The following is a 23,439-nucleotide window of genomic DNA, read 5'->3' as shown; positions in this document are numbered from 1 at the left end:
ATACTTTCATGGTAGTTTTTTTTTCTTTTTTTTTCAATTAATGCATCAAAAATTCATAATTCTGATAATACTATTTTTCTTATTTTTTGGGCTCTAAGTTATGGCAATTATACATAAAATACACATATTATGTATTATAAAAATATATAGAGTATATGCCATTATTCTAAAATCAAAGAGTTGGAAACCCAAATTTAACCAAAATATATTTATGTCCGCAGCAAATACGTTGCTAGCCAATCATAAATCCAATTATAGATACCAGTACTCAATAAAGTGCGCCTTGTTATACGTACCAGGGGCGTAGAAGCGTTTTTTTTTTTTTTTCGGGTGGGGGTGGGCGTCTAAAGTTTGAAAAGCCACTGACACCACATTTTTTTTTCTTTCTTTTTTTTTTGCGAGGAAAACCCTGAGAAGGGAGTTTCTGGCATTTGACAGCATATTATAGCAACAATTACAGTCTGTACACATTAACTGTAATGAAATACCTTTAGGCCTACTTGACGAATTCACTAAAATCATACTAACGATGTTGATTCTTTGCTATAAACTCATTCCCAATATTGATCAAGTTAGGGCTATCAGTTTTCTAAGCCTACTGTCTTTTACTTACGTTTTATTATATCTATCATTTGGTTTTTAGTTCCAGATTTATCTTTAAATCTTAAACGGCTTTTATATTTTTAATTTCGTCTAATCTATAGTTTACTTATGACAAATAGCTAATGTTTAGTTGATAAATATGTTACTTGTCTGTGGTTTTAAACTATGGTGATAAGGTATGAAGATGAAAACTTCACAAACAGAAAAGTACTCCATAGACTGGGAACCACGAATTTTATGAGCAGTACCTTGAATTACTGGAATCCCCTTGAAAATTACCGAAATCCCCTACAATATCTTAGCAAACCCTTAGAAATCGATAAATAATAAGTATTTATTAATTTACATTATTTTTTAATAAATTGATTAAATAAAATGTGTATTTCAAAGCATTTTCCTATATACCCTTTACACATTATATAAAAGGGTACAGAACCTAACAAACCCACCTAACCTAACCTAGTAGTTCCCAGGTCTCAATCCTTAGCCGGGGGCAAGCCCCCGGACCCCTTTATCAGGTCACAAACCTTCCCAGGTCACAACCCCTTGCCAAGGTTCTACCTGCAAATATATAGAAAATATAAATGCTAAAAACATAAGAATAACGTATTTTAATAACAACACATCATTTATCGATTTCTAAGGGTTTGCAGTGATATGGAAGGGGATTTCGGTAATTTTCAAGGGGATTCCAGTAAATCCGGGGAATTCCAGTAATTCGAGGTACTGCCATAGACTTGATAATACTTCGTTGGTTATAAAAAAAAGTTTTTTAGAATACCTTTCTATTTGGAATATATATATATATATATATATATATATATATATATATATAATATATATATAATATATATATATATATATATATATATATATATATATATATATATATATATATATATATATATATATATATATATATATATATATATATAATATATATATATACATATAATATATATATATATATATATATATATATAATATATATATATATATATATATATATATATATATATATATATATATATATATATATATATATATATATATATATATATATATATATATATATATATATATATATATATATATATATATATATATATATATATATATATATATATATATATATATACATATATATGTATGTGTGTGTGTGGTATGGCAATGAAACAATATCCAACAGATTTTGTAGATTTGAGAACAAAGCCCTCAGAAGAATATTGGGAGTTAAATGGCAGGTCAGGATTAGAAATGAAACTAAGACAGATTACTCGAGTGCCATATGTGGATGAGATCAGGGCGAGGGGTAGATGGAGATGGTTTGGGCATGCTCTTCGCACTCCCAAAGAGATTAGTTCACCAAAATTTTCAACTGGGCTCCACAAGACACTAGAAAAGTTGAAAGACCCAGACCTATATGGCTGAGGACTATGAAGCGTGAAGTAGGAGAGGACGATTAGAGAAATATTGATTTAAAAGCTCAAGATAGAGATGACTGGCGAAATCTAACTGAGGCCCTTTGCGTCAATAGGCGTAGGATCTGATGATGATGATGATGAGATATACATATATACATATATATACGTATATATATATATATATATATATATATATATATATATATATATATATATATATATATATATATTATATATATATATATATATATATATATATATATATATATATATATATATATATATAGTGTGTGTGTGTGTGTGTGTGTGTGTATAGACTAGAACAGACTCCTTTTGGAAACTACCCCTCCAACACACATTTCAGGACCCTGTCTAGAGAATGATAATCTTGCTCTGTTACTAGAATACCTGAAATAAATAAATTGGGATATGATAGGATTGAGTGAAATTAGAAGAAAAGGGGAATCTTATATACAGTAGAATAAAAGTGAGTCATATTTTTTGCTTCAGAGAACATGAAAGGACCAAATGAAATGGAGTAGGTTTTCTTGTTGATAAAAATTGTGTAGGTAACATTGAATAATTTTGTAGAATCAGTGATAGAATTGCAGGATCGATAATCAAAGTAAATAAGAAGTGTAAAAGGAAGATCATTCAAACATATGCACTAACAACAGAAATGGGAAGAAACTTTTTAAGGAAGATCTGATCTGGAGACATTTTGAAAAAACATAAGACATTATTTCTATGGCAAAGTAGATCAAAAGAAGCGAGTAGAATCAGCTATAGGCTTGGAAAGAATAATGATGGGAATGTCACTAAGACAGAAAAAGAGCAGCATGGATGCGAGAACAGATAAAGTAGAGCATATTTTGATATTTAAATAAAAGAAATGGAAATCGGCAAGACATATAATACGAAAGACAGATGATATATGGACTAAAAGAATAACACAATGGGTTCCGAGAGATTACAAACGAAGCAAGGGAAGGAACAAGAGGCAATGGATTCACGACCAATGAAAATTTTTGTGTATATATATATGTGTGTATATATATATGTGTATATATATGTATATATATATATATATATATATATATATATATATATATATATATATATATATATATATATATATATATATATATATATATATATATATATACATATATACATATATATATATATATATATATATATATATATATATATATATATATATATATATATATATATATATATACATATATACATATATATATATATATATATATATATATATATATATATATATATATATATATATATATATATATATATATATATATATATATATATATATATATATATATATATATATATATATATATATATATATATATATATGTATATATATAATATGTATATATATATATATATATATATATATGTATATATATATATATATATATATATATATATATATATATATATATATATATATATATATATACTGTATATATTGTCACCACTGCAAGTATATTCTTTACCAGGTGGTATAGTAGGGATGTAATGGCCTTGTTATAATAAAAGTCAGCAGGCAATAATATAAAAAATTACCACCAAAACAAAATATGTCTGTTGTAGTTTATCACTGAATTATGTTCAATTTAAACTTAACTTTATTTAGCACTTAATATACCACTTAATAAATAATCTAATAACTCAAAACACCAAGATCCAGGCACAAGAATAAGGAAACACTCGAGAAACATTGAACTTTAATAAAATAAAACTATAATGCACCCACTAATATGTAATAATAATCACTTTACACCACAATTAAGCACCATGAAACTGTTGTATAAAAAGCTCGCTGTCTGTTGAAATGAAGTAAGTTGTATTTGCCTAGTCTTTCAGTTATCACCTAACTGGCGATATGCACATTGGTGAGCAGCGGAGTGTCCGCTCCCTCCCGCCTGCTCCTTCACTGGCTGTGCCCTACTGTTTGAGGATGCCGCCTACCGAAGTGTTTGCCTAGTTCCAGCATGCTGAGGTCCAGTTTTGCATCAAGGGCGTGACTCGGTCAAGCACCAAAGCAGATTACGCTCTTGCGTCGATCCCCGAGGGCACTTTCCCAGAATTCTCCGATTGGCTGTCCGAGCAGGGGGACACCCCAATAACGTCCAAAGACCTCAAATCATACTTCCTGGAGCAGATCTTGCCATCACCAGCCGCTCGCATAGCAAAACTTATTCAGCTCTCTCAACAACTGTTGGGAGACCAAAATACTTGGCTCGTCCCCCTGGGACTAAGGACCACTCCTAATGACGCCCTGGATGTTTCGGCAGCAGAAATTGTATATGGTGACCTGTTGGTCGTCCCTGTTGGATGTTTTCCGTCTGCAACCTCCTCCGACAATCTCCAGTGCCAACTTCACATTATGGGAAAATTTACTCCATGCCACCAGACTGATTAGTCCCCACCTAAGCAACACATACCGACAGATCTGCACTCGGCAGTGTATGTTTTCCTGGGCAATGACAACAGCAAGCTACTGTGAATGCCCTCTTACACGGGCCCTTTCCTCGTGATCCGTCGTACACCGAAAGCATTCCTACTCAACATGTGTGGCAAAGAAGACTGGGTCTCCATTGATCGCCTAAAACCTGCGTATCTCCTTCTGGATGACCTGCCTACAGTATGCCTCTCAAGAGTAGGGTGCCTTATTTCATATGTATATCATTTTTAAGAGGGAAGCCATGTACCGCATATGTTTCACACTTGTACATTGTAAGGGTATTTTCTTTTTATTAATTGTATATCGCTCTTTACGCCTCTCTGTCAACAGAACCAGTTTGAGCCTCTTTTTTTTTTCTTGTATTGATCTGTTTGAATTTTTGTGACCTCCTTAAACAGAAATATTGAATATAAAGCTCGTTATCTGTTGAAATAAAGTTATCTGCATTTGCCTAGTCTTTCAGTTATCACCTAATGCGATACACACACAAGTTTTCTGCATTTTCTTCTCTGTATATGAGGGCACTAAGAGTATTTAGCCCTGATTACACAGAAGATACGTTAACCAAAAGAGAAATATTCACTGATCTATTCTTTCCCGAATATTTCCATGTGAATTGTATGAAGTATAGTATCCAACCCCTCAAAAAAACTGTTGTGAATCCCAGTTAAAGAAATGTGCGTCTAAAAATAATATATTGATTTTACCATTTCATATAGATATCCTGATGTTATTTCTCTACTTACAGTAACTAAATAGAAATATTAATGAATTTACACAAAATAACATACAGGTATTTTGGAGGCAATATTGATCACTTGTAACAAAGGTCGTAACCTAAATTTAATCTTGGGTCTATTGTCCTATTGATACTATAGCATTACTTTTTTAAAATCTGAATTATCTAAGGCCATAAAGAAGCTAATCTCATAGATATCTCATATTCCAGAGAAATGGATTCTTCTGGATTTTCATTTCACTGGTAATCTGCTGATGTCAGTAAGACGAATATATTATTAGATGACATCATAAGAACCTTAGTGGTCGTAAACCGATACCTAAGATTTCTAAAAGAGTGAAGTAGAATACTAATCAAGCACTTACGTAATAGGTCTGGAGATCAGCGAAGTTTGCAACGTCGGATGAAAAAAATAAGAGTACTATATGGAATTTGTATTAAGTTATGTTGTACTTAAGAAATACTTACATTTTCCAAGAGAAAATCGGCCATTTTGCTATCGAAGATATAGTAAAATATTTAGATTAAACAATCCGTTACGATGATAAAACAGGATATCCTTATCCAAGGTCTATAGAATACGAGGTCTCCTCATCCCTGGTCCAAAAATTGACATTTCTGCGCAGGTGGATTTCGTGACGTCACCACCTCCAAACGGACGGGTGCTACCTACAGTTAAACAAAGTAAACAGGTCGGGGAATTGTCTTGGTCGTCGATCTAATTAATGAAAGTTGTTGTGTAAATTTTAACAACCATATTCAATTAACAACATGCCCAATAACTGTGTTGTGTTTGGATGCTTCTTAACCAGGACGAAAAATTTCATTCATTTTCAAAGCACAGTGAAACTAGGAAAAAATGGGTGCACCTCTGCAAACGGGGAGATCACATAGATGTTGAGAATGCCCTGATTTGTAGCCGGCACTTTGAAGCGCATATCTATGGAAGGAATTTGATGTACGAATTATTAGGCCCGGCCCAGACGTAACTGTTTATCAAAACGATATAACTGATCAGATAAAAATCGTAGCTAGCCATCTAACGTCGCTGCCCCTACACCATTCCGATATATCGTTACAATTTGCATCGGTTCCACAGTTTCCATAATGTCATCCGAGGAGGAGGATTCTCTGGCTCTAGCAGGTTTAGCTGTGGCATTATGCGTAAAAAGGGCAAAAAGTGCTTCTGTGAATGCAACTTCAAACGAATTTGCTCATTTTCTTTCCAAAGAAAATACAGTAATTGAAAATGAAGAAAATTATCTCCAGAAAGAATTAAGCTTGTCTGCTAGGCTATGTTCTTTTGCTTAAAAGAAAATGAAATTGAAAATTGCATTGATGCTAATCTGGAATATGAGAAAAGTTTATTAAAAGATGCCATTGGAGAAGGAGGATTACAATATGTGGGAGGGTTTATAGCTTGGAAGTTTCTTCAGTATGAACTTTTAGGCAATAGAGCAACTAAAGGGGTTAATACATGGATTGGTGCTGTAAGTAGGGATGACAGAAAACTGATGAAACCCAAAGAAGAATTTTCGAAAATCTAAAAAAAATGGAAAAAAAAAAATGTTTGTTTGTTTTCATGGCGAAAAATCTTTGAAATAAGGGGGAAACGTCATAACTTCATTAGCTGAAATGATATACGAGCATATTTTATTACCTCAGGAAGTTATTAGGTATTTTTTACGCACTCGTACTTTTTTTAGAAGTCAAACCATTCTGTCGTGGCCGCTGAGAAGAGTTCATTTCCAAAAGGTATCGTGTTCGAGTGTAAACACTTGGTTCATTTTCCCTTGAAGGAATCACTCTTTAGAGACAAGTCGAAAACCTTTGAAAACAACGATAAAGCCAGATTAAAAGATTAGGCACCCCATATCCCTCACCCTTTCTTTACAACTGTACTAAATCGTCTAAATAAAATCCTCTTTACAATACTTCCTTGGTTATTGTCTTTTTTGCTGGTACACTACACGTCATTTTTTGCTTGAAAAATTACAGATGCATTTGGTATAAATCCATCTTTGGTGCCAGCATGAACAATTATGAGTTTGTTGCCTTTGCCACTTGGAGGATTAACACCTGTTGCCTTTTTCCCGCTTTTATCCAACCAAAATTTTCCCACACAATAATTTTGATTTACCCAGGTTTCATCTAAATAAACAAATGGGTGATCTCCACTTTCTTTCACTTTCTTAATTTTTCGAAAAAACCGTTCTTGCACTTGACACTTCACGTCTTTCTAAAAGAAATTTCCTTCCATTGACTTTAGCATGAATGAAACCTATATCATGTAGCACTTTCCTTAGGGATTCTTTGCATCCATTGAATGGAATATTTACTTTAACTTCCGCCAGTATTTTTTCAAGGGTGGGGATTTCATTTCGTGCATAAAAACTTAACACTGTTCTTCTTAAAACACATTTATCAAAGTCGTCTAGAGCAGTCACAGGACAAGGATGAAGCCTAATTCTTTCTTGAAATTTCGGTTTTCCAAATTCTTCTTGCGTGACTCGTCCCTCCTTTATGATTCGACGTACTGTTCTTTCAGAAACATTTGTGGATTCAGAAGTACGGATACATGCTTTGTTGACATCAGTAAAAGGGCCGCGGTTCATCTTCTCTTTTGTGAAATACTTGTACACACTGTGTACTATTTCCCTGGCATTGGGACGGAGAACACGGTTTGGAGATGTTTCCATGGTTTATGTTTGCTAGATAATGCAGTCTCTGTCTCAAACACTACATTTTATACCCCAAGATCTACCATTCAAGGGATTAAATATAGCTCGCTGATATTTGCTACATAAATTTAACCTTGAGACCTCCAAGGACAGGTCAATCGGATTTCAAACTTCCCTTCTGTGCGAGTCATATTAAGACGGTAGGATAAAACTGGCAAATATCCCGGGATTATGATTTTGGGGGACATGTACTTGGTTGTAATTATCCTTATAGAAATGAATACCTTACACTGTTAAAGATATGCCGAAAAAAACGGTAAAAATCCAGTAAAAAATGTTGCCAGGCATTTACTGTCTAATAAATGGAAATATTGACGTTAAATGGTGATATTATGATCATCAACCCGTAATAACATAACAAGGTAGGGTAAAAATATTTTACTGAATTAGGGCTATGAACAGTATATTTTTACGGATAATGTCCGATTAAAATTACGCTTATTTAACAGTGTACCTAATGAAATATATACTGTATGCTCGACAAGAATAACAGGAGAGAGAGAGAGAGAGAGAGAGAGAGAGAGAGAGAGAGAGAGAGAGAGAGAGAGAGAGAGAGAGAGAGAGCAGATTTAATCTTGTCTTAATCCAGTGAGATTAGTGAAAAAGGTGAGGATGCACCCTGGGTATACCTTGGGGAATGTCATCTGTCATTAACGGCTAGCATTAGTCTCACTCAGTTTGGATGGCTCGTCTCTAACCGCAGTGTTCATTTTTCCTTTAAGTGGTCGAAATATTTTGACATGGGTACGCTGTACAGGGGAACAGAAATCGTCTCAGCGGCCACGACAGAATGGTTTGACAGGTCCTTTAATGGGAGAGGTCGGCTCATCAGCGAGCGAAAATACGTTCGGTCTGCGCATGACGTCACACCTTGTATAGTCTCCCTTGACAGCATTGACCTAGTCTTTGGCATTGACTGACAGGTATACGTAGTAACACGATGCAAGGATACCTTTCCAAAATAAAAATACTCCCTAATATTTTATTTCTATTTTTTTTTTTTATTAAAGTACAGATTATCCTTAGGGCAGACCATACATCAAAGTTTAATAATATTCTGATGCTTCTAAACATAGCCATAGGGTATAGATGTATCTTAAAAGGGAACACAAATACTGTAATGTATTGACTGTCACTTACCCTTAACCAAAGAGGTATAGATTAACGTAGAAAAAGTTGTCATTGGTACTAAATCTTACACAGCAAGTTAAGGATTCTCATTTTAATCCTAACAGATTAACAGAACAAAGATGACAGTTTAATAGAGATGGAATTCAGATAAGCATGAGTCCTCTGTTTCTTTTTACTTATATCGATAATGTTGTTGAGGTGCCGCATTCTAAAAAACACATATTATGGTCAAAAATTCCACAACCTCGTCAGGAACACCAATGACAGAAGATTTCAATTGAGCAGCCATTGTTTTTATGCATTCTTTTCCTGGTCTAAGCCCATACCCATGCATTGCTCAAAAAATTTTTAGTTTAGAAAAAAAAATCGTCGGATGGTGCATAGAGTTTTCCTTCACTTATATAATGGACCCATGTCGCTGACGTCTTACTATCAACAATATACACTAAATTTGGATATTTAAACAAAATCTTTTTTCACTACATATCCACCAATATATCTTAAGGACTATTCCTTGATAACAGATCCTGTGGTGTCAATGGATTTCTGACATTTGGCAAATTCTGTTTCCTCAGGGAACATTTCGTCATTCTTAAGATCCACATCAAATTAAAAGTCTCTAAAAATGATGTTTGTCATACATATTTCTAAGGCCAGTTCCCTGTCATTGAAAGATTTATCAGGTCCATTTCCATCACGTTCAGATGATACCATTTCATGGGATAACGGGTCAAGGTTTTCATTTGCCTTATCGCTAACAAGTTCAATATCCCTACTTATCAAAAGGTTTTTCAATCTGTACTTAAATTTTACTGCATCGGGATGATCATGAGAACCCCTCATCTGCCTAATACATCCAAAAAAAATTCCAAGACAGTCTTGATTCAATCTCCTTGTCATAATAAAAGAAATATCCTGACTGTTTTAGCATGTTATATAGCCCAATCATTGAGTGACAAGATAATATCACACCTTTTTGGAATTTGTAAAGGCAATTAAATTTTGGATTTTTTACCCTCATTCCCAGCCTAGCATCAACCATTCTTTTTAGAACACTTTTCTGGCTATCCAAATCTCTCACAAATGCATTGCGGGCTTTTATGTCTCCTAACATTATAGAAGAATTCATGACATCGAACCATTCATTCACTGTAGCTATAAGATCGGCAGTTTCCTTCCAATTGTTCCTCTCTAATAAAGCCCCTTTCTCCTAAAAAATACAATGTCTTAGCACATGACTTTGAAAGTAGCTGTGCAGCATACTTACACGCTGTCTTTGTAAGCCACTTACATTGATATGTGTTTTATTAATTTTATATGCTAAGGCATACTCTGATACGGATTTCATTAGCATTACACGGACACAGGCATCAGATACGCTATTTCCATTTTCCATAAGAAAACCGTGATCCAAAAAATAATTTATAATTAACTTTATCATATGGGGAGCATCAGCAAATATGAAGACATTCTTGTCAGCACATGGATTTTTAAAAAAGACTTTTTCTGGGTTAAGGGGATCAATCCCGAATTCTTTCCAAACCCTCAAATTAGTAGATCCAAGATCATGGACAATTGCCACGACGGCAAATCCAGCCTTTTCAACATTTACAATGATATCAGTCAGTTTTTTATGCACATTAGAGTCATCATATTGGTAGTATATGGGTTGCTTCCAGGTTGCCGTCAAACCTCTTAACATAACCACTTGAACTTTATTATGAGGTTCATACAAAACATCCATCCCTTTGTCATAAATCCACTTACTAGAAATATTCATTTCATCAAAAGAAATAACGGCAAGTTTTTCAATTTCCGTCATTGCTTCTGATTTTGCCTTCATCAGTGACAGAACCGAATGCAAAATACCCGGCTCACATTTGAGATTTTGCGTTCGTTTATTCAGTGTACTTTTTGATGGCAGAGGAAATCCTCTTTTAGTTCGCAAATATGAATATCATTTGGTGCTCATGCTTCTGAGAGTGAAAGCTAACGATATGTCTTCATCGCTGCATTGACTGACAGACATTAGTTATGAGAGATTTTATCTGTGTTGCACTTAGCACAGGTTAAAATAACTTGTTTATTTCAGTTAATGTGAACTTAGGTTCTGTCACTTCCGTTTCCAAACTAACCAGTTTCAGGAGTTCTTGATTGGTCTTTTCAAAATGTTCTTTCTTTTTCTTCTGGAAGAAATGAACGTGACAGGTATCAAATGAGACTACGTCTAGTCAAATCAAACCTCAGCCACCGTCACCGATAAATGACGTCACAAAAGCTCCGCCCACATGGGCGTACCTCACTGATGAGCCGACCACTTCCATTAAACCTTCCATTAAAGGACCTTGGTTTGACTATAATCTGCGCGTGAGAAGACATCGTATTCTATAGACCTTGTCCTTATCTTTTTTATCTTATCGGCGAAATGTCACTGTTTAGCGTACGTTCACGGATGTCTGACTAAGCATCAGAGTCAGGAGAGATGTTTGTGCTGTTACAGTAAACACAAAGAGGACGATAAAAATAACAGCTTTCAATAAAATGACAAAGTTAGAAATGTCTAAAAACTTTCTTAATCTTCACTTCAGTGTCTACTACTGTGCGGTGAGTCCCCCAAATTTGAACTACATAAATCTAAATAAACAGATAGTGATCATAACATGATTTACTGATGATGCCAAAAAAATCAACAGTTTCTTAAAAACAAAGATAGGAGATAGAAAGGAGGAAATAAACAGACGAAGAAAAAAGTAGGGAATAAAGAATTCTGTGATATTTTGAAATTTTGTCCAGAACCCTGATTCCCAACCTTAAATGGAATCATTCTTAATAAATAAATTTTACTTGTGAGAACAAAATAAAAGAAATAACAATATTATGGAGATGCTTTGCTATAGAGAGAAAATATGAAAATACGGAAACATTTTACCCATTATCGTTTATTATTCACTCCATTCCAGTTGGAGAGCTGTATTAGCTTGAACTGGTCTCCTAGGACCTAGACAAGCAAATAAGTCTAGTGAAATACTCTTAGTCATAATTCATAGAGTTCAAAAACAATAAACAGATAAACTTTGTGTTGAATTGGTTTTAGAAATACACAAGTAATAAAATGTACCTACAAAAAGATTAATTTCTTGTTATAATATTAATTATATTGAGATTAAGACACGTAAAGAACCCGTGAAAGTAAAAAAAAAAAAGGAAAAAATTATTGTATGGTCCGGATACTTAGGTGGCATTGTCTCAAAAAAATTTAATGGTTAAATTTCGACTTGAGCAGAGGATATAGAAGGCTGGCAGGTGGAATTTTGAATCTATTGTAGGCTATTATAAACGAAAATCGATTTATCAATGTGAATTCTGCAAGCACTTGTTTGAAAGTAAAGGTGTGGTACAGCTTAGTTAAGCCTGCTGGGATATTTGTAACATTTCGAAATAGAGACCTGAAATTATCTAGTGTGATGATTTCCAATGAGAATGAGAAAGATGATATTTTGGATGGAAGTAAATTGGTAATATAGCACTAATAAAGAAGCAGTAGCAGATAAGTCTCAAAATTCACTTGGTACATCAGTCAATGGGGATAATGATTTATCAGCATCAGATGTTTAGTCAAATTCAGGGGAGACCTGAAATGCTCAAAGTTTGTAACGCTCAACCGAAACTTACTGGTTTTGAAAACTGTAGTTTAATTGCATCAGCTATCTAAATCTTAAAGATAATTTTACGTTTAAATCAAATTATAAGTTACAGAAAATTATCACTGTATTTCATCTTTTGACAAAGAATAAAGAATATAGCCATAACCTAAGATAAGCCATTTTTTTTTTCAATGATAAAAGTTATAAGACCAAGAAGTGGAAATTAATGACAGCAAAAGAATCACTGAATAAGAGCAAAAGAAAACAATATCACTATTTACCAGATAATTAATCAGCTCTTTCAATACCTCTATCACTGGAGGATTCAAAACCAAAGCTCTCCTAATGTAATGGGTTATTAATATCAGAGTTTTCCTCTTCTCATAATTATTGAATTGTGATTATCAAAATCATTATCAATATTGAAATTATTCGAAAAAAATGTATAAAACTCATGTTTGCATGAGCATGAAAATAAAATTTTTAAAGTTAAAATAGAAAGAGGACTTATTCCAGTGAAATAAAAAGAAATATTTTACTCAAAAAAAAGTTAGGATATATTTCAAAGAAAGGCGTGACTGCATTTATATGTAGAAATAATCTAAAAATAAAAACAGGGTTACTGGTATCAAATCCAATCTGCAACGTCACAGGAAACGGGTTATCTACGAGAGTAACCAAAGGACGGATCGCGTCATGATTTAGTGCCTCCTTCGCCTGTGCTGAAGTACTGCTAGTCTTCATGGAGTCATCTACCAAGATCACTTTGTCATAAGCAACTGGTAATTATCCTTTTACGATTCTGCAGAAGTGGTTCTTATGTTTGCACTCAAGAGAAAAGTAAATAGTCATAAATATCTGTAAACTGTGTCCTGTTTGTGAGTTTTATATATTTCTTAGCATAAAGAAAAAACTGCCAGACAATGTTTTACAAATGTCTCAAAAAATTCTTTATAAATAATTTTCTTCTAAATATACAATATAAAAGTCTTGGATTCTAGTCTTAGTTATTTGGTGAAACATCTGAAAGTAATGAAAATTTGCTGACCAAAATAAACTATTCTTTTCAACAGCCTGTTCTCAAGATGTGGCCCATTCGCTTCGCATCGATTTTAGGTGAGCAAATGAATGACGACTTTTCTATGTTCTTACACTGCTTTTCCCCCAACTTGTATAAAGTATTTGAACTTTTCATTTCATGTAGTTTCTGTATTTTCTTCTTTCCTTTTACTCATTGGGCTATTTTTCCCTGTTGGAGCTTTTGGGCTTATAGCATCCTGCTTTTCCAACTGGGGTTGTTGCTTATTATTATTATTATTATTATTATTATTATTATTATTATTATTATTATTATTATTATTATTATTAGGTGAGCTAAAACCTTATTTGTAAAAGTAGGATGTTATAAGCTCAAGAGCTCCGACAAGAAATAATAATAATAATAATAATAATAATAATAATAATAATAATAATAATAATAATAATAATAATAATAATAATAATAATATCGTCCAAATGCTTAATCTATAATTGATGGAGAGTGTGAAACTGCTTCTGGGTTGCTGTCTAGACTCTAGAGCAGTGGTTCCCAAACTGGGGGGCGTGAGGACGATACAAGGGGGACGTGAAGTCATCTTCTCGAAATTACTTGTTTAATAGAATAATGAAATCATTAAAAAAACAAATATCTGTCATTACATATTTGCATCCATCTCACTAAATTTGACCAGAAATTGTGCCTTAGTCTCATATGTATTTCCAAATATTATATGGCATGTTTTCAAATAATCTATTCTTAAAATTGCAACTCTATTTTGCCAATTTGCTAATGTTCAAACTTTTTTTCGCTCACTTTGAACCAAATGTTTCGTTTTTAGTTACTGGAATGTACTATTATTTGTTTAAGTTGCTTTCATTATCAAATTGTAATACAAACAGAAATCTGTTTTCCTGTACAATGCTAAGAAATAAATGTAAGAATTATTTCATATAAAAAAAAAGAGAGGAGTGGGGCCTACGGGTCTACTGGAAGCAAAAAGGGGGCGTCAGGTAAGATAGTTTGGGAACCACTGCTCTAGAGCACCGTGAATGATATTTGTCTTTTTATTGATCTGATAAAACACCTACCGATGTTTAGATCTTTTTGTTCTGTTGGCTATCGGAAAATATCATTTTGTTGCTCAATCGTCACAGAATATGTAGTCTTATTGGTATACTTTGTATGCTTACATCATCCGTATGGCAAGAATCCTGTATCATGTTGCCCAGAGACTTCTTTCATGATTCAGTTTCTTCTACTTATAACAGTTAGTCCTTGCATGTTTGAGTTATTTCTGTGAAAATTGTGTCTTTACACTTATCTTTGCATTTCCTAATAATGGAATAATAGACCTGATTCATTCTTGCGGTCAAGAAATATTTTTTTCAAGATGAAAGTCTATTCTTACCCCACGTGTCTAAGCCTCGAATTTGCCGGCCCCCTCCCCCCAACCTATCTCTTTGGAATACTGGTTTCACACTGTAGGTTTATACAAAAAATATTTCAGAACCTTTACCACCAACTCAAATAGTTATTAATAACTTATTATATAAAGAACTAAAGAACTCATAATATGCAAAACTGATCAGCAAAGAACAAAGGAGATAGGCCGGTGGAATTGAAAAATTATCCATTTGTAATCATGTATATGAAAGAAAGCAAGTTATCTGACTCTGGGAAATCTCACAATTTCACTTCCAAAACACACCCATAACAAAGGAAATTATCTGGACACCGAAATTTCCTTTAGCATCTGCAACCTCACCATCCTTGTAAAGCTAACGATGGGAGGTTTGTAGGACCCTATAGGTCTATCTGCTGAGTCATCAGCAATCATTACCTGGCCCCATCGGATCCTAGTTTGGGAGGAGAGGGGCCTTAGGCGATGATCATATGTATATATGGTCAGTCTCTTGGGTATTGCCCTGCTAGCTAGGGTAATGTCACTGTGCCTTGCCTTTGCCATTCATGAGTGGCCTTTAAACCTTTAACAACATTCACAACCTGCCCAATACTATGTCATTCGGACCATTATCAATAATTTCCTTACTCCAGAAGTAATGCATTTAAGCAATCTACACCACTTAACGGTATTTACCTATATATATATATATATATATATATATATATATATATATATATATATATATATATATATATATATATATATATATATATATATATATATATATACATATATATATACATATACATATATACATATATATGTATATATATAATGTATATATATACATATACATATATACATATATATGTATATATATAATGTATATATATATATATATATATATATATATATATATATATATATATATATATATATATAAATTATATATATATATGTGTGTATATATATATATATATATATATATATATATATATATATATAAAAATTATATATATATGTGTGTATATATATATATATATATATATATATCTTTTCTGTCACAATTATGTGGGAGAGGAAATAGTCATACCATGGCAAGAGAGGCCTTTAGGTAAACTTGGAAACCACACTCGCCTACAAATTGCCGAACCAGCGTGTTGTAGTTAGGAGAAAGGTGCGGTGGGAAGGAGTAAATCTGTGTGTGTGCATCTTTATCTATGTATATATATATATATATATATATATATATATATATATATATATATATATATATATATATATAGACGTGATATTAGATGGCTCAGGTACACTAGTATATAATAAAACATGATATCACTAAGATCTGAGAAATCAATTTGGTGCTTCCAATATTTGTCAAACAGTAGATAATCTTTTACGAAAGGTTGCTTGCCATCTCTAATTATCCTTAATTCATCCATAATTTACATATAATCTTTACTAAAAGCAGGAATATTGGGACTGAAAGGTAGACAAAGTTATATGTTAACTCTTACATATAGTGTGTAAGATTACCATTATTTTCTATTTTCCTTTATTTCGATTTTGGATTCAGATAATCAATTACAGAGTATTATTGCCCCTTAAACGGTTTTCCTTCTTACATTGATTTGTCAAACTTATCATGTTTCTGACAAAATAATCTAAATCCCTTTTCCGCAAGTGCTTTTCTTCAGTATCGTAAATATCCCTGCAGGAATTCCCGTATGCCTGGTCTGCTCTCAGTGTATTCAAATGAAGTTAAGAGTTTCGTGAAGGTTTCTTTTCTAAAAAGAAATTCGCCAGATTTTCCTGAAAGCCAACTGACACGTTCTCTGTATCAGTGGTCTGCCGGTTGATCGCTAAATAGAATATTGTTAGTTCAGACTACTGTACCAAGTCTTTGATGGCCGAATTCGGCAAGAATTAAATTTGTTTCAAAAAAGTCATTCTTGTTCTCATTGTTATCTGTACAAACATAAAAGACAGATATTTTTACACATGAAAGAAAGATATATAGTTACACATACACATACATAAAGAGAGAGAGAGAGAGAGAGAGAGAGAGAGAGAGAGAGAGAGAGAGAGAGAGAGAGAGAGAGAGAGAGAAGCTTAATGTCAAGTTTGATATCATAACACTATTTACACTCCGAGTTGCTTTTCCTGCAAAAGTACAGGAAATACCACTTTTCAACGATTCGAATAAATGATGTAATTACTGTCACAAATTTTAATAAAATATTTGTATAATAATCTTTTAATTGCTAAGCGTTGTCAAAATAAATATTTGGAATCATATAAAAATTTGAATAGGATTTTTTTTTACAATAATAGCAAGTCTTACTAAAGCGCCAACTTGCAATAAAAAATCTGAAACCATAAATATATAAATCTAGCGTTCACACAACTCTCTCTCTCTCTCAGGATTTGGCAAAAAAAAAAATAAAAATTAAAAAAAAAAAATAAAACCTCCACAACTAGAGAGATACAATTTTCATGTTCATGTAGACGTAAGTTTCCTTGATAAAATTCGTCCAAGATTCATAAACAGATAGTACTTTGTGAAATCCATTATGTTATTCTAATCTTACTCAGTAACTTTCATGTTATCAATTACTTGCACCTCTTAGTCGTAAAACTTTTATCACTGGTTTAAAAGTTATAGAATAATTTATTATACCCTCCATAGATTTATCTTAAACATTTCATTTCTTAGTTAAATACCAAGTATTAAGTAAGAATACATTTGGAGTACTTCAGTTGACCTTGCTTTATATATATATAATTATATATATATGTATATATATATATATATATATATATATATATATATATATATATGAGTGTGTGTGCTTGTGCGTATATATATATATATATATATATATATATATATATATATATATATATATATATATATATATACACACATGCACACATATATATATATATATATATATATATATATATATATATATATATATATATATATATATATATATATATATATATATCAGGTAAACCCAAATATCTTCCTTGACTCCTACGACTGGTAGTCTCATATTGGTGAGGATATTCTTAAAATCACCAGGACCTACTATGCCTCTTCAGTACTTTCAGTACTTGTCCCTCTACCGTGAGACTTGTAGCTAAGGTGAACTAAAATTAATTCACCTCTAATACTAAAATTCCAACCATCGGGCGGTAAAAATAGTCATTTTAATAGATATATAAACAGCAAAATAAGCTAGGATTTCCTTTCGTGCGATCTCCTGTGTCTGTTTAATTTTTTGAAAAAAAAAGAAAAAAAAAAGAAATGGGCAGCTCTTATCATAAGTAATAGCTATAATCTTTGTTCTTTTTCAAAGGGAACGTTACCTCAGAACGTTTCCACAACTTATAGTTTCATTTGGATGTAAAATTATCTTAAAGATTCAAATATATGATGCTGTTAAAGTCTGAACATTTCAGATCTGGTCTGCATTGGACTGACCTTCTGATGTTGTAAAATCCTTATCCCACTTGACGGATGCAACGCTTTAGCTGTGTTTTTTTATTTCTTTTTTAAAGAGATGGTACATCCAAGTCGCCGTATCATTGGTTGATCCAAAGCTTTTTGAGGCTTATCAGCAACTAATTCTTCACTAGTGATATTTAACACCTCTCTCGAGGCCTTTCCCTGTAAGCCTTTCTCTAGGAGTCTACCTTGTATTTTCTGAACTAAACGCAGTTCCTTTCAGAATATCAGCTTTCTTACGCTCTCATCGGTAGCTATCTTGTTAGTTAATGTTCTGTTTGTGAGTTATATGTACAGTTTATATATATACATATATACATATATATATATATGTATATATATCTATCTATCTATATATATATATATATATATATATATATATATATGCATATATATATATATTTGCATATATATATATATATATATATATATATATATATATATGTATATATATATATATATATATATATATATATATATATATATATATATATATATATATATATATATATATATATATATTAAGTTAACATGAGAAGAAAACCGCAAGACAGTGTTTCACAAATGTCTCAAAACAGTCTTTAGAAATAATTTTCTTCAAATTTTATTACATAAAAAGTCTTGGAATCTAGGCGTAGTTATTTGGTGGAAAATCTATAAGAAAATATTCCAACAAAAGGAATAAATAAATATATAAATAAAACTTCTTTTCTACAGTTTGCTGTCAGGATGTGGCCTCTTCGCATCGCCTCCATTTTAGGTGAGTTCATAAACGCCAAGTTTTCTATTTTCTTATATTGTATTGGACGTGCACGAGTATACCAGATTGCTTATTTAGCAGTTGTTATAGCATTTTAGTGTTATACATGCTCGAATTATTGAAATTAATAAGTTCATTAAGATTATCATTTACAATGTTAATAAAATTAATAAAAAATTTAATAATTACATTGATGATATTATTTTCTTTTAAATTTAATAATAATAATAATAATAATAATAATAATAATAATAATAATAATAATAATAATAATGGCACACAGGCTCATACGATTATATATGTGTATATCTATATGAATATGTATATATATATATATATATATATATATATATACATATATATATATATAGATATATATATATATATATTTATATATATATATGTATATATATATATATATATATATATATATATATATACTGTATATATATATATATATATATATATATATATATATATATATATATATTATATATATATATCATCAACCATAATTATTTCACTGCAGGACAAATGCCTCAGACATGTCCTTCTACTCGTGTCTGTTTATGGTCTTTCTGTGCCGGTCTATACCAGCAAATTTTCTTTATTCATCAATCCCTCGCCTTCTCTTTCTTCCCCTTCTTCTTTTGTAATCTCTAGGGACCATTCTCTTGTTCTTTTTGTCCATCTATCATCTGTTATTCTCATTATGTCCTGCTCACGTCCATTTCTTTTTCATACTTGTTAGAATATCCTCTACATTAGTTTACTCTTTTATCCACTGTCTCTTATTGTTATTCCCGTGATTATGCTTTCTATAGCTCTCTGAGTTGTAACTAACTTATGCTCTGAGGCCCTAGTAAGACTCCAAGTTTCTGTTGCATAATTTAATACCGGTAGGACCATCTGATTAAATACTTAATTTTTTAGATAAAGTGGCTTTTTTTTTCTCATAATCTCCTTTTGTTTACCAAAGGCTCTCCATCCTATTCTTATCCATCTTTTAATTTTGGTCTTATGTTACTGTCTATCCTAAGTATGTATATTCATTAACAATCTCTAGAGGTTCGTCCATGAACCTCGGCATTATATTCATTGAACATTATCAGTTTTAATCATATTAATTTTCCGTCCTAAATTTCTACTTTCTCGATTCAAATATTGTATCATCATTTGCAATTCCTCCCATGATTCACTAAACTTAACTATGTCATCTGCAAATCTTAAGTTGTGAAGGTATTTCCTCATTAATATCAATTCCTACATTTTCCCAATTTGATTTCTTGAATATATCTTCTATGGATGCTGTGATTAATTTGTCAATCGGAATTTTCTCAGTATTTTCGTGTAGTTTTGGGGTTGCTGGACTTTCCATACAGATATCTTCAGAAGTTTCTCATGTAGTTTATTTATTTCCTTCGTTCCTTTCTTCTCCATGGTATTTATTCCTGTTGGAGCCCTTGGGCTTATAACATCCAACTTTTCAAACTAAGTCTACGAATGATGGAGAATGTGAAACTGCTTCTGGGTAGCTGTCTGGAATCTAGAACACCGTGAACGTATTTCTCTTCTATTGATCTGATCAAACACTTATCGATGTTTATTTCTTTATTTTTATGTTGGTTATCGGAAAATTTGATTTTGTTGATTATCATCACAGTATATGTAATCTTACTGTTATACCTTGTATGCTCACATCATCTGTAGGTCAAGAATCTGTTATTATGTTACCCAGGGGCTTCTTTATTATTATTATTATTATTATTATTATTATTATTATTATTATTATTTTTTGGCAGTTGATCGCTAAATAGAATACTGTCAGTTCAGACTACTGTTGTATTAAGTTTTCGATGGCCGAATTCGGCAAGAATTGAATTTGTTTCGAAAAAGTCATTCTTGTTCTCATTGTTATCTGTACAAACATAAAAGACAGATATTTTTACACATGAAAGAAAGATATATAGTTACACATACACATACATAAAGAGAGAGAGAGAGAGAGAGAGAGAGAGAGAGAGAGAGAGAGAGAGAGAGAGAGAGAGAGAGAGAGAGAGAGCTTAATGTCAAGTTTGATATCATAACGCTATTTACACTCCGAGTTGCTTTTCCTGCAAAAGTACAGGAAATACCACTTTTCAACGATTCGAATAAATGATGTAATTTGTGAGTGTAAAAACGATTAATAAATTAGAAAGAAATAAGGATTTTATTTCTTAGTGTATTTCTCTTTTACTATTTATCGCTTTATAATACCAAAACAGAATCTTTATCAAGATTATCCCTCTTTATGGAAAGGAGAAACTAAAACTCGAGTATTGAGTCGTTTATTTACCAATATTTTGTCATCGGAAAATGATGATGGTTATAACAGTGGTAGGATATAAGATGATTATATCAGTATGATCGAAAGGAATAGTAATTGCAGTGCAAGAAACATTGCAAATATAAAACTTACAGAAATCATAAGAGAAGGTTGGCTGGTCCACTTTAGACTTTAAAAGGTTCCATGAGTGTTATATCTAGGAGTTTTCACCTTGCTTACATGGAGGACGTAATTCATAGACCATTTCACAAGGAAAAACGCAAAGTCTTAAGAGATAATTGACCAGAAAACATATTCAGTTCAGATACAGTCTCTCTATATATGACCCAATAGGATTCCTAGCAATTGTTTAACAACCTTGAAAAAACAACGCTGCATAATTTAGAGAGACTTTCCTTATCATTTGTGCAAAACATCTAGGTTTGTTGTGGTGGGAAATTTCCCAAAGTAAGTAATATTGGATTAAAAACCTTTAGCTAACTTGACAGAGTAATTACTGTCACAAATTGTAATAAAATATTTGTATAATAATCGTTTAATTGCTAAGCGTTGTCAAAATAAATATTTGGAATCATATAAGATTTTGAATAGGATTTTTTTTTTTTTACAATAATAGCAAGTCTTACTAAAGCGCCAACTTGCAATAAAAAATCTGAAACCATAAATATGTTATTTACGATCTAGTTAATGAACAGAGCAGATGTGCTTCTTCAAATAGGAGTTAGTCTCATCAGTTTTTTCCCAAAATCTTATAAGGAATATTGATTGAAAAATCAAGAGTCCAGTTTATGCTTCGTAATTGTATTTCATCGTCTTGAACATCTAACTGGGACCACTGAGGGCCAGGCAATGGCTGCCGATAACTCAGCAAGTAGACTCATAGGCTCCCAAACCTCCCATCCCAAGCTCATCATGATGCTAAGGTTGTAGATACTACTGGAAACAATGTAGCTGGCACGGGTCGAAGTCCCATCCAACACAAAGCCATGCAGGGACGTTTCCAATAAGCTACCACAACATTGCAAAAGAAAAATGGTGATAAAAACCTCTGTAGACAATGCTGATTACAATATCTTAAAATTTTCTAATCCTATTATGTCACGACATTTTTCACTAATACTAACTTGAATAATGTTTCTCATCTTTGCATAACTTCAATTACCATCAGCTTTGATAACATTGTTTTATCGGTGTTTTTGTGTTATTCTTCAATTCGTCTTTCTTTTCAGGAGTAGCAATACTCGTTGCAAGCCAAGAATGCAAGACATTTCGGGATTATAATTACTATTATAGTCCGACCACGTACACGTAAGTAACCAATTAAATTTTTCATGCAGCCTAGAGAATAAACAAAGCACGTTTATCTATGCAAACACACTCATTTTTATACAAACCTATATACATGCATATATATGTATAATATACATATGTTAATATCTATATAGATACAGGTGTGAGTGTGTATGTGTATATGTCTGTGCATCTTCAAATGTGGCTGTAAACTAGGCAAAGTATGATTGCTAGAAATGAAGTGAGAGACTCCAATGGACGAAGGTTAAAGACTCAGGTGAATGTGTTGATGAGTTTGTAAAATTCTATGATGGGACATT

General features: G+C 32.0%; 2 protein-coding genes across 4 annotated transcripts in view; one reads left to right on the top strand and one right to left on the bottom strand.

Annotated features, from left to right (window-relative positions):
- LOC137616421 (uncharacterized) overlaps positions 1 to 23,439 on the bottom strand; it is a 742,648-nt gene that overhangs the window by 638,759 nt on the left and 80,450 nt on the right. The gene's annotated exons all lie outside the window — the stretch shown is intronic.
- Positions 13,316 to 23,439, top strand: part of LOC137616422 (receptor-type tyrosine-protein phosphatase C-like) — a 174,997-nt gene continuing 164,873 nt past the window's right edge. Inside the window, exons 1-4 of one of the 3 annotated variants that reach the window (XM_068346166.1) lie at positions 13,316 to 13,564; positions 13,856 to 13,898; positions 19,458 to 19,500; positions 23,059 to 23,137. In XM_068346166.1, coding sequence (XP_068202267.1) covers positions 19,470 to 19,500; positions 23,059 to 23,137 — 110 coding nt within the window. In that variant the 5' untranslated portion in view covers positions 13,316 to 13,564; positions 13,856 to 13,898; positions 19,458 to 19,469. The remainder of the gene's footprint in view (positions 13,565 to 13,855; positions 13,899 to 19,457; positions 19,501 to 23,058; positions 23,138 to 23,439) is intronic. The other 2 variants (XM_068346164.1, XM_068346165.1) reach the window with 2 other exon arrangements.

Source organism: Palaemon carinicauda, chromosome 22 (assembly GCF_036898095.1).
Source record: "Palaemon carinicauda isolate YSFRI2023 chromosome 22, ASM3689809v2, whole genome shotgun sequence".
Lineage (NCBI taxonomy): Eukaryota > Metazoa > Arthropoda > Malacostraca > Decapoda > Palaemonidae > Palaemon > Palaemon carinicauda.
The sequence above is the reverse complement of the archived record's forward strand: the minus strand, read 5'-3'. Positions and strand labels throughout refer to the sequence as shown.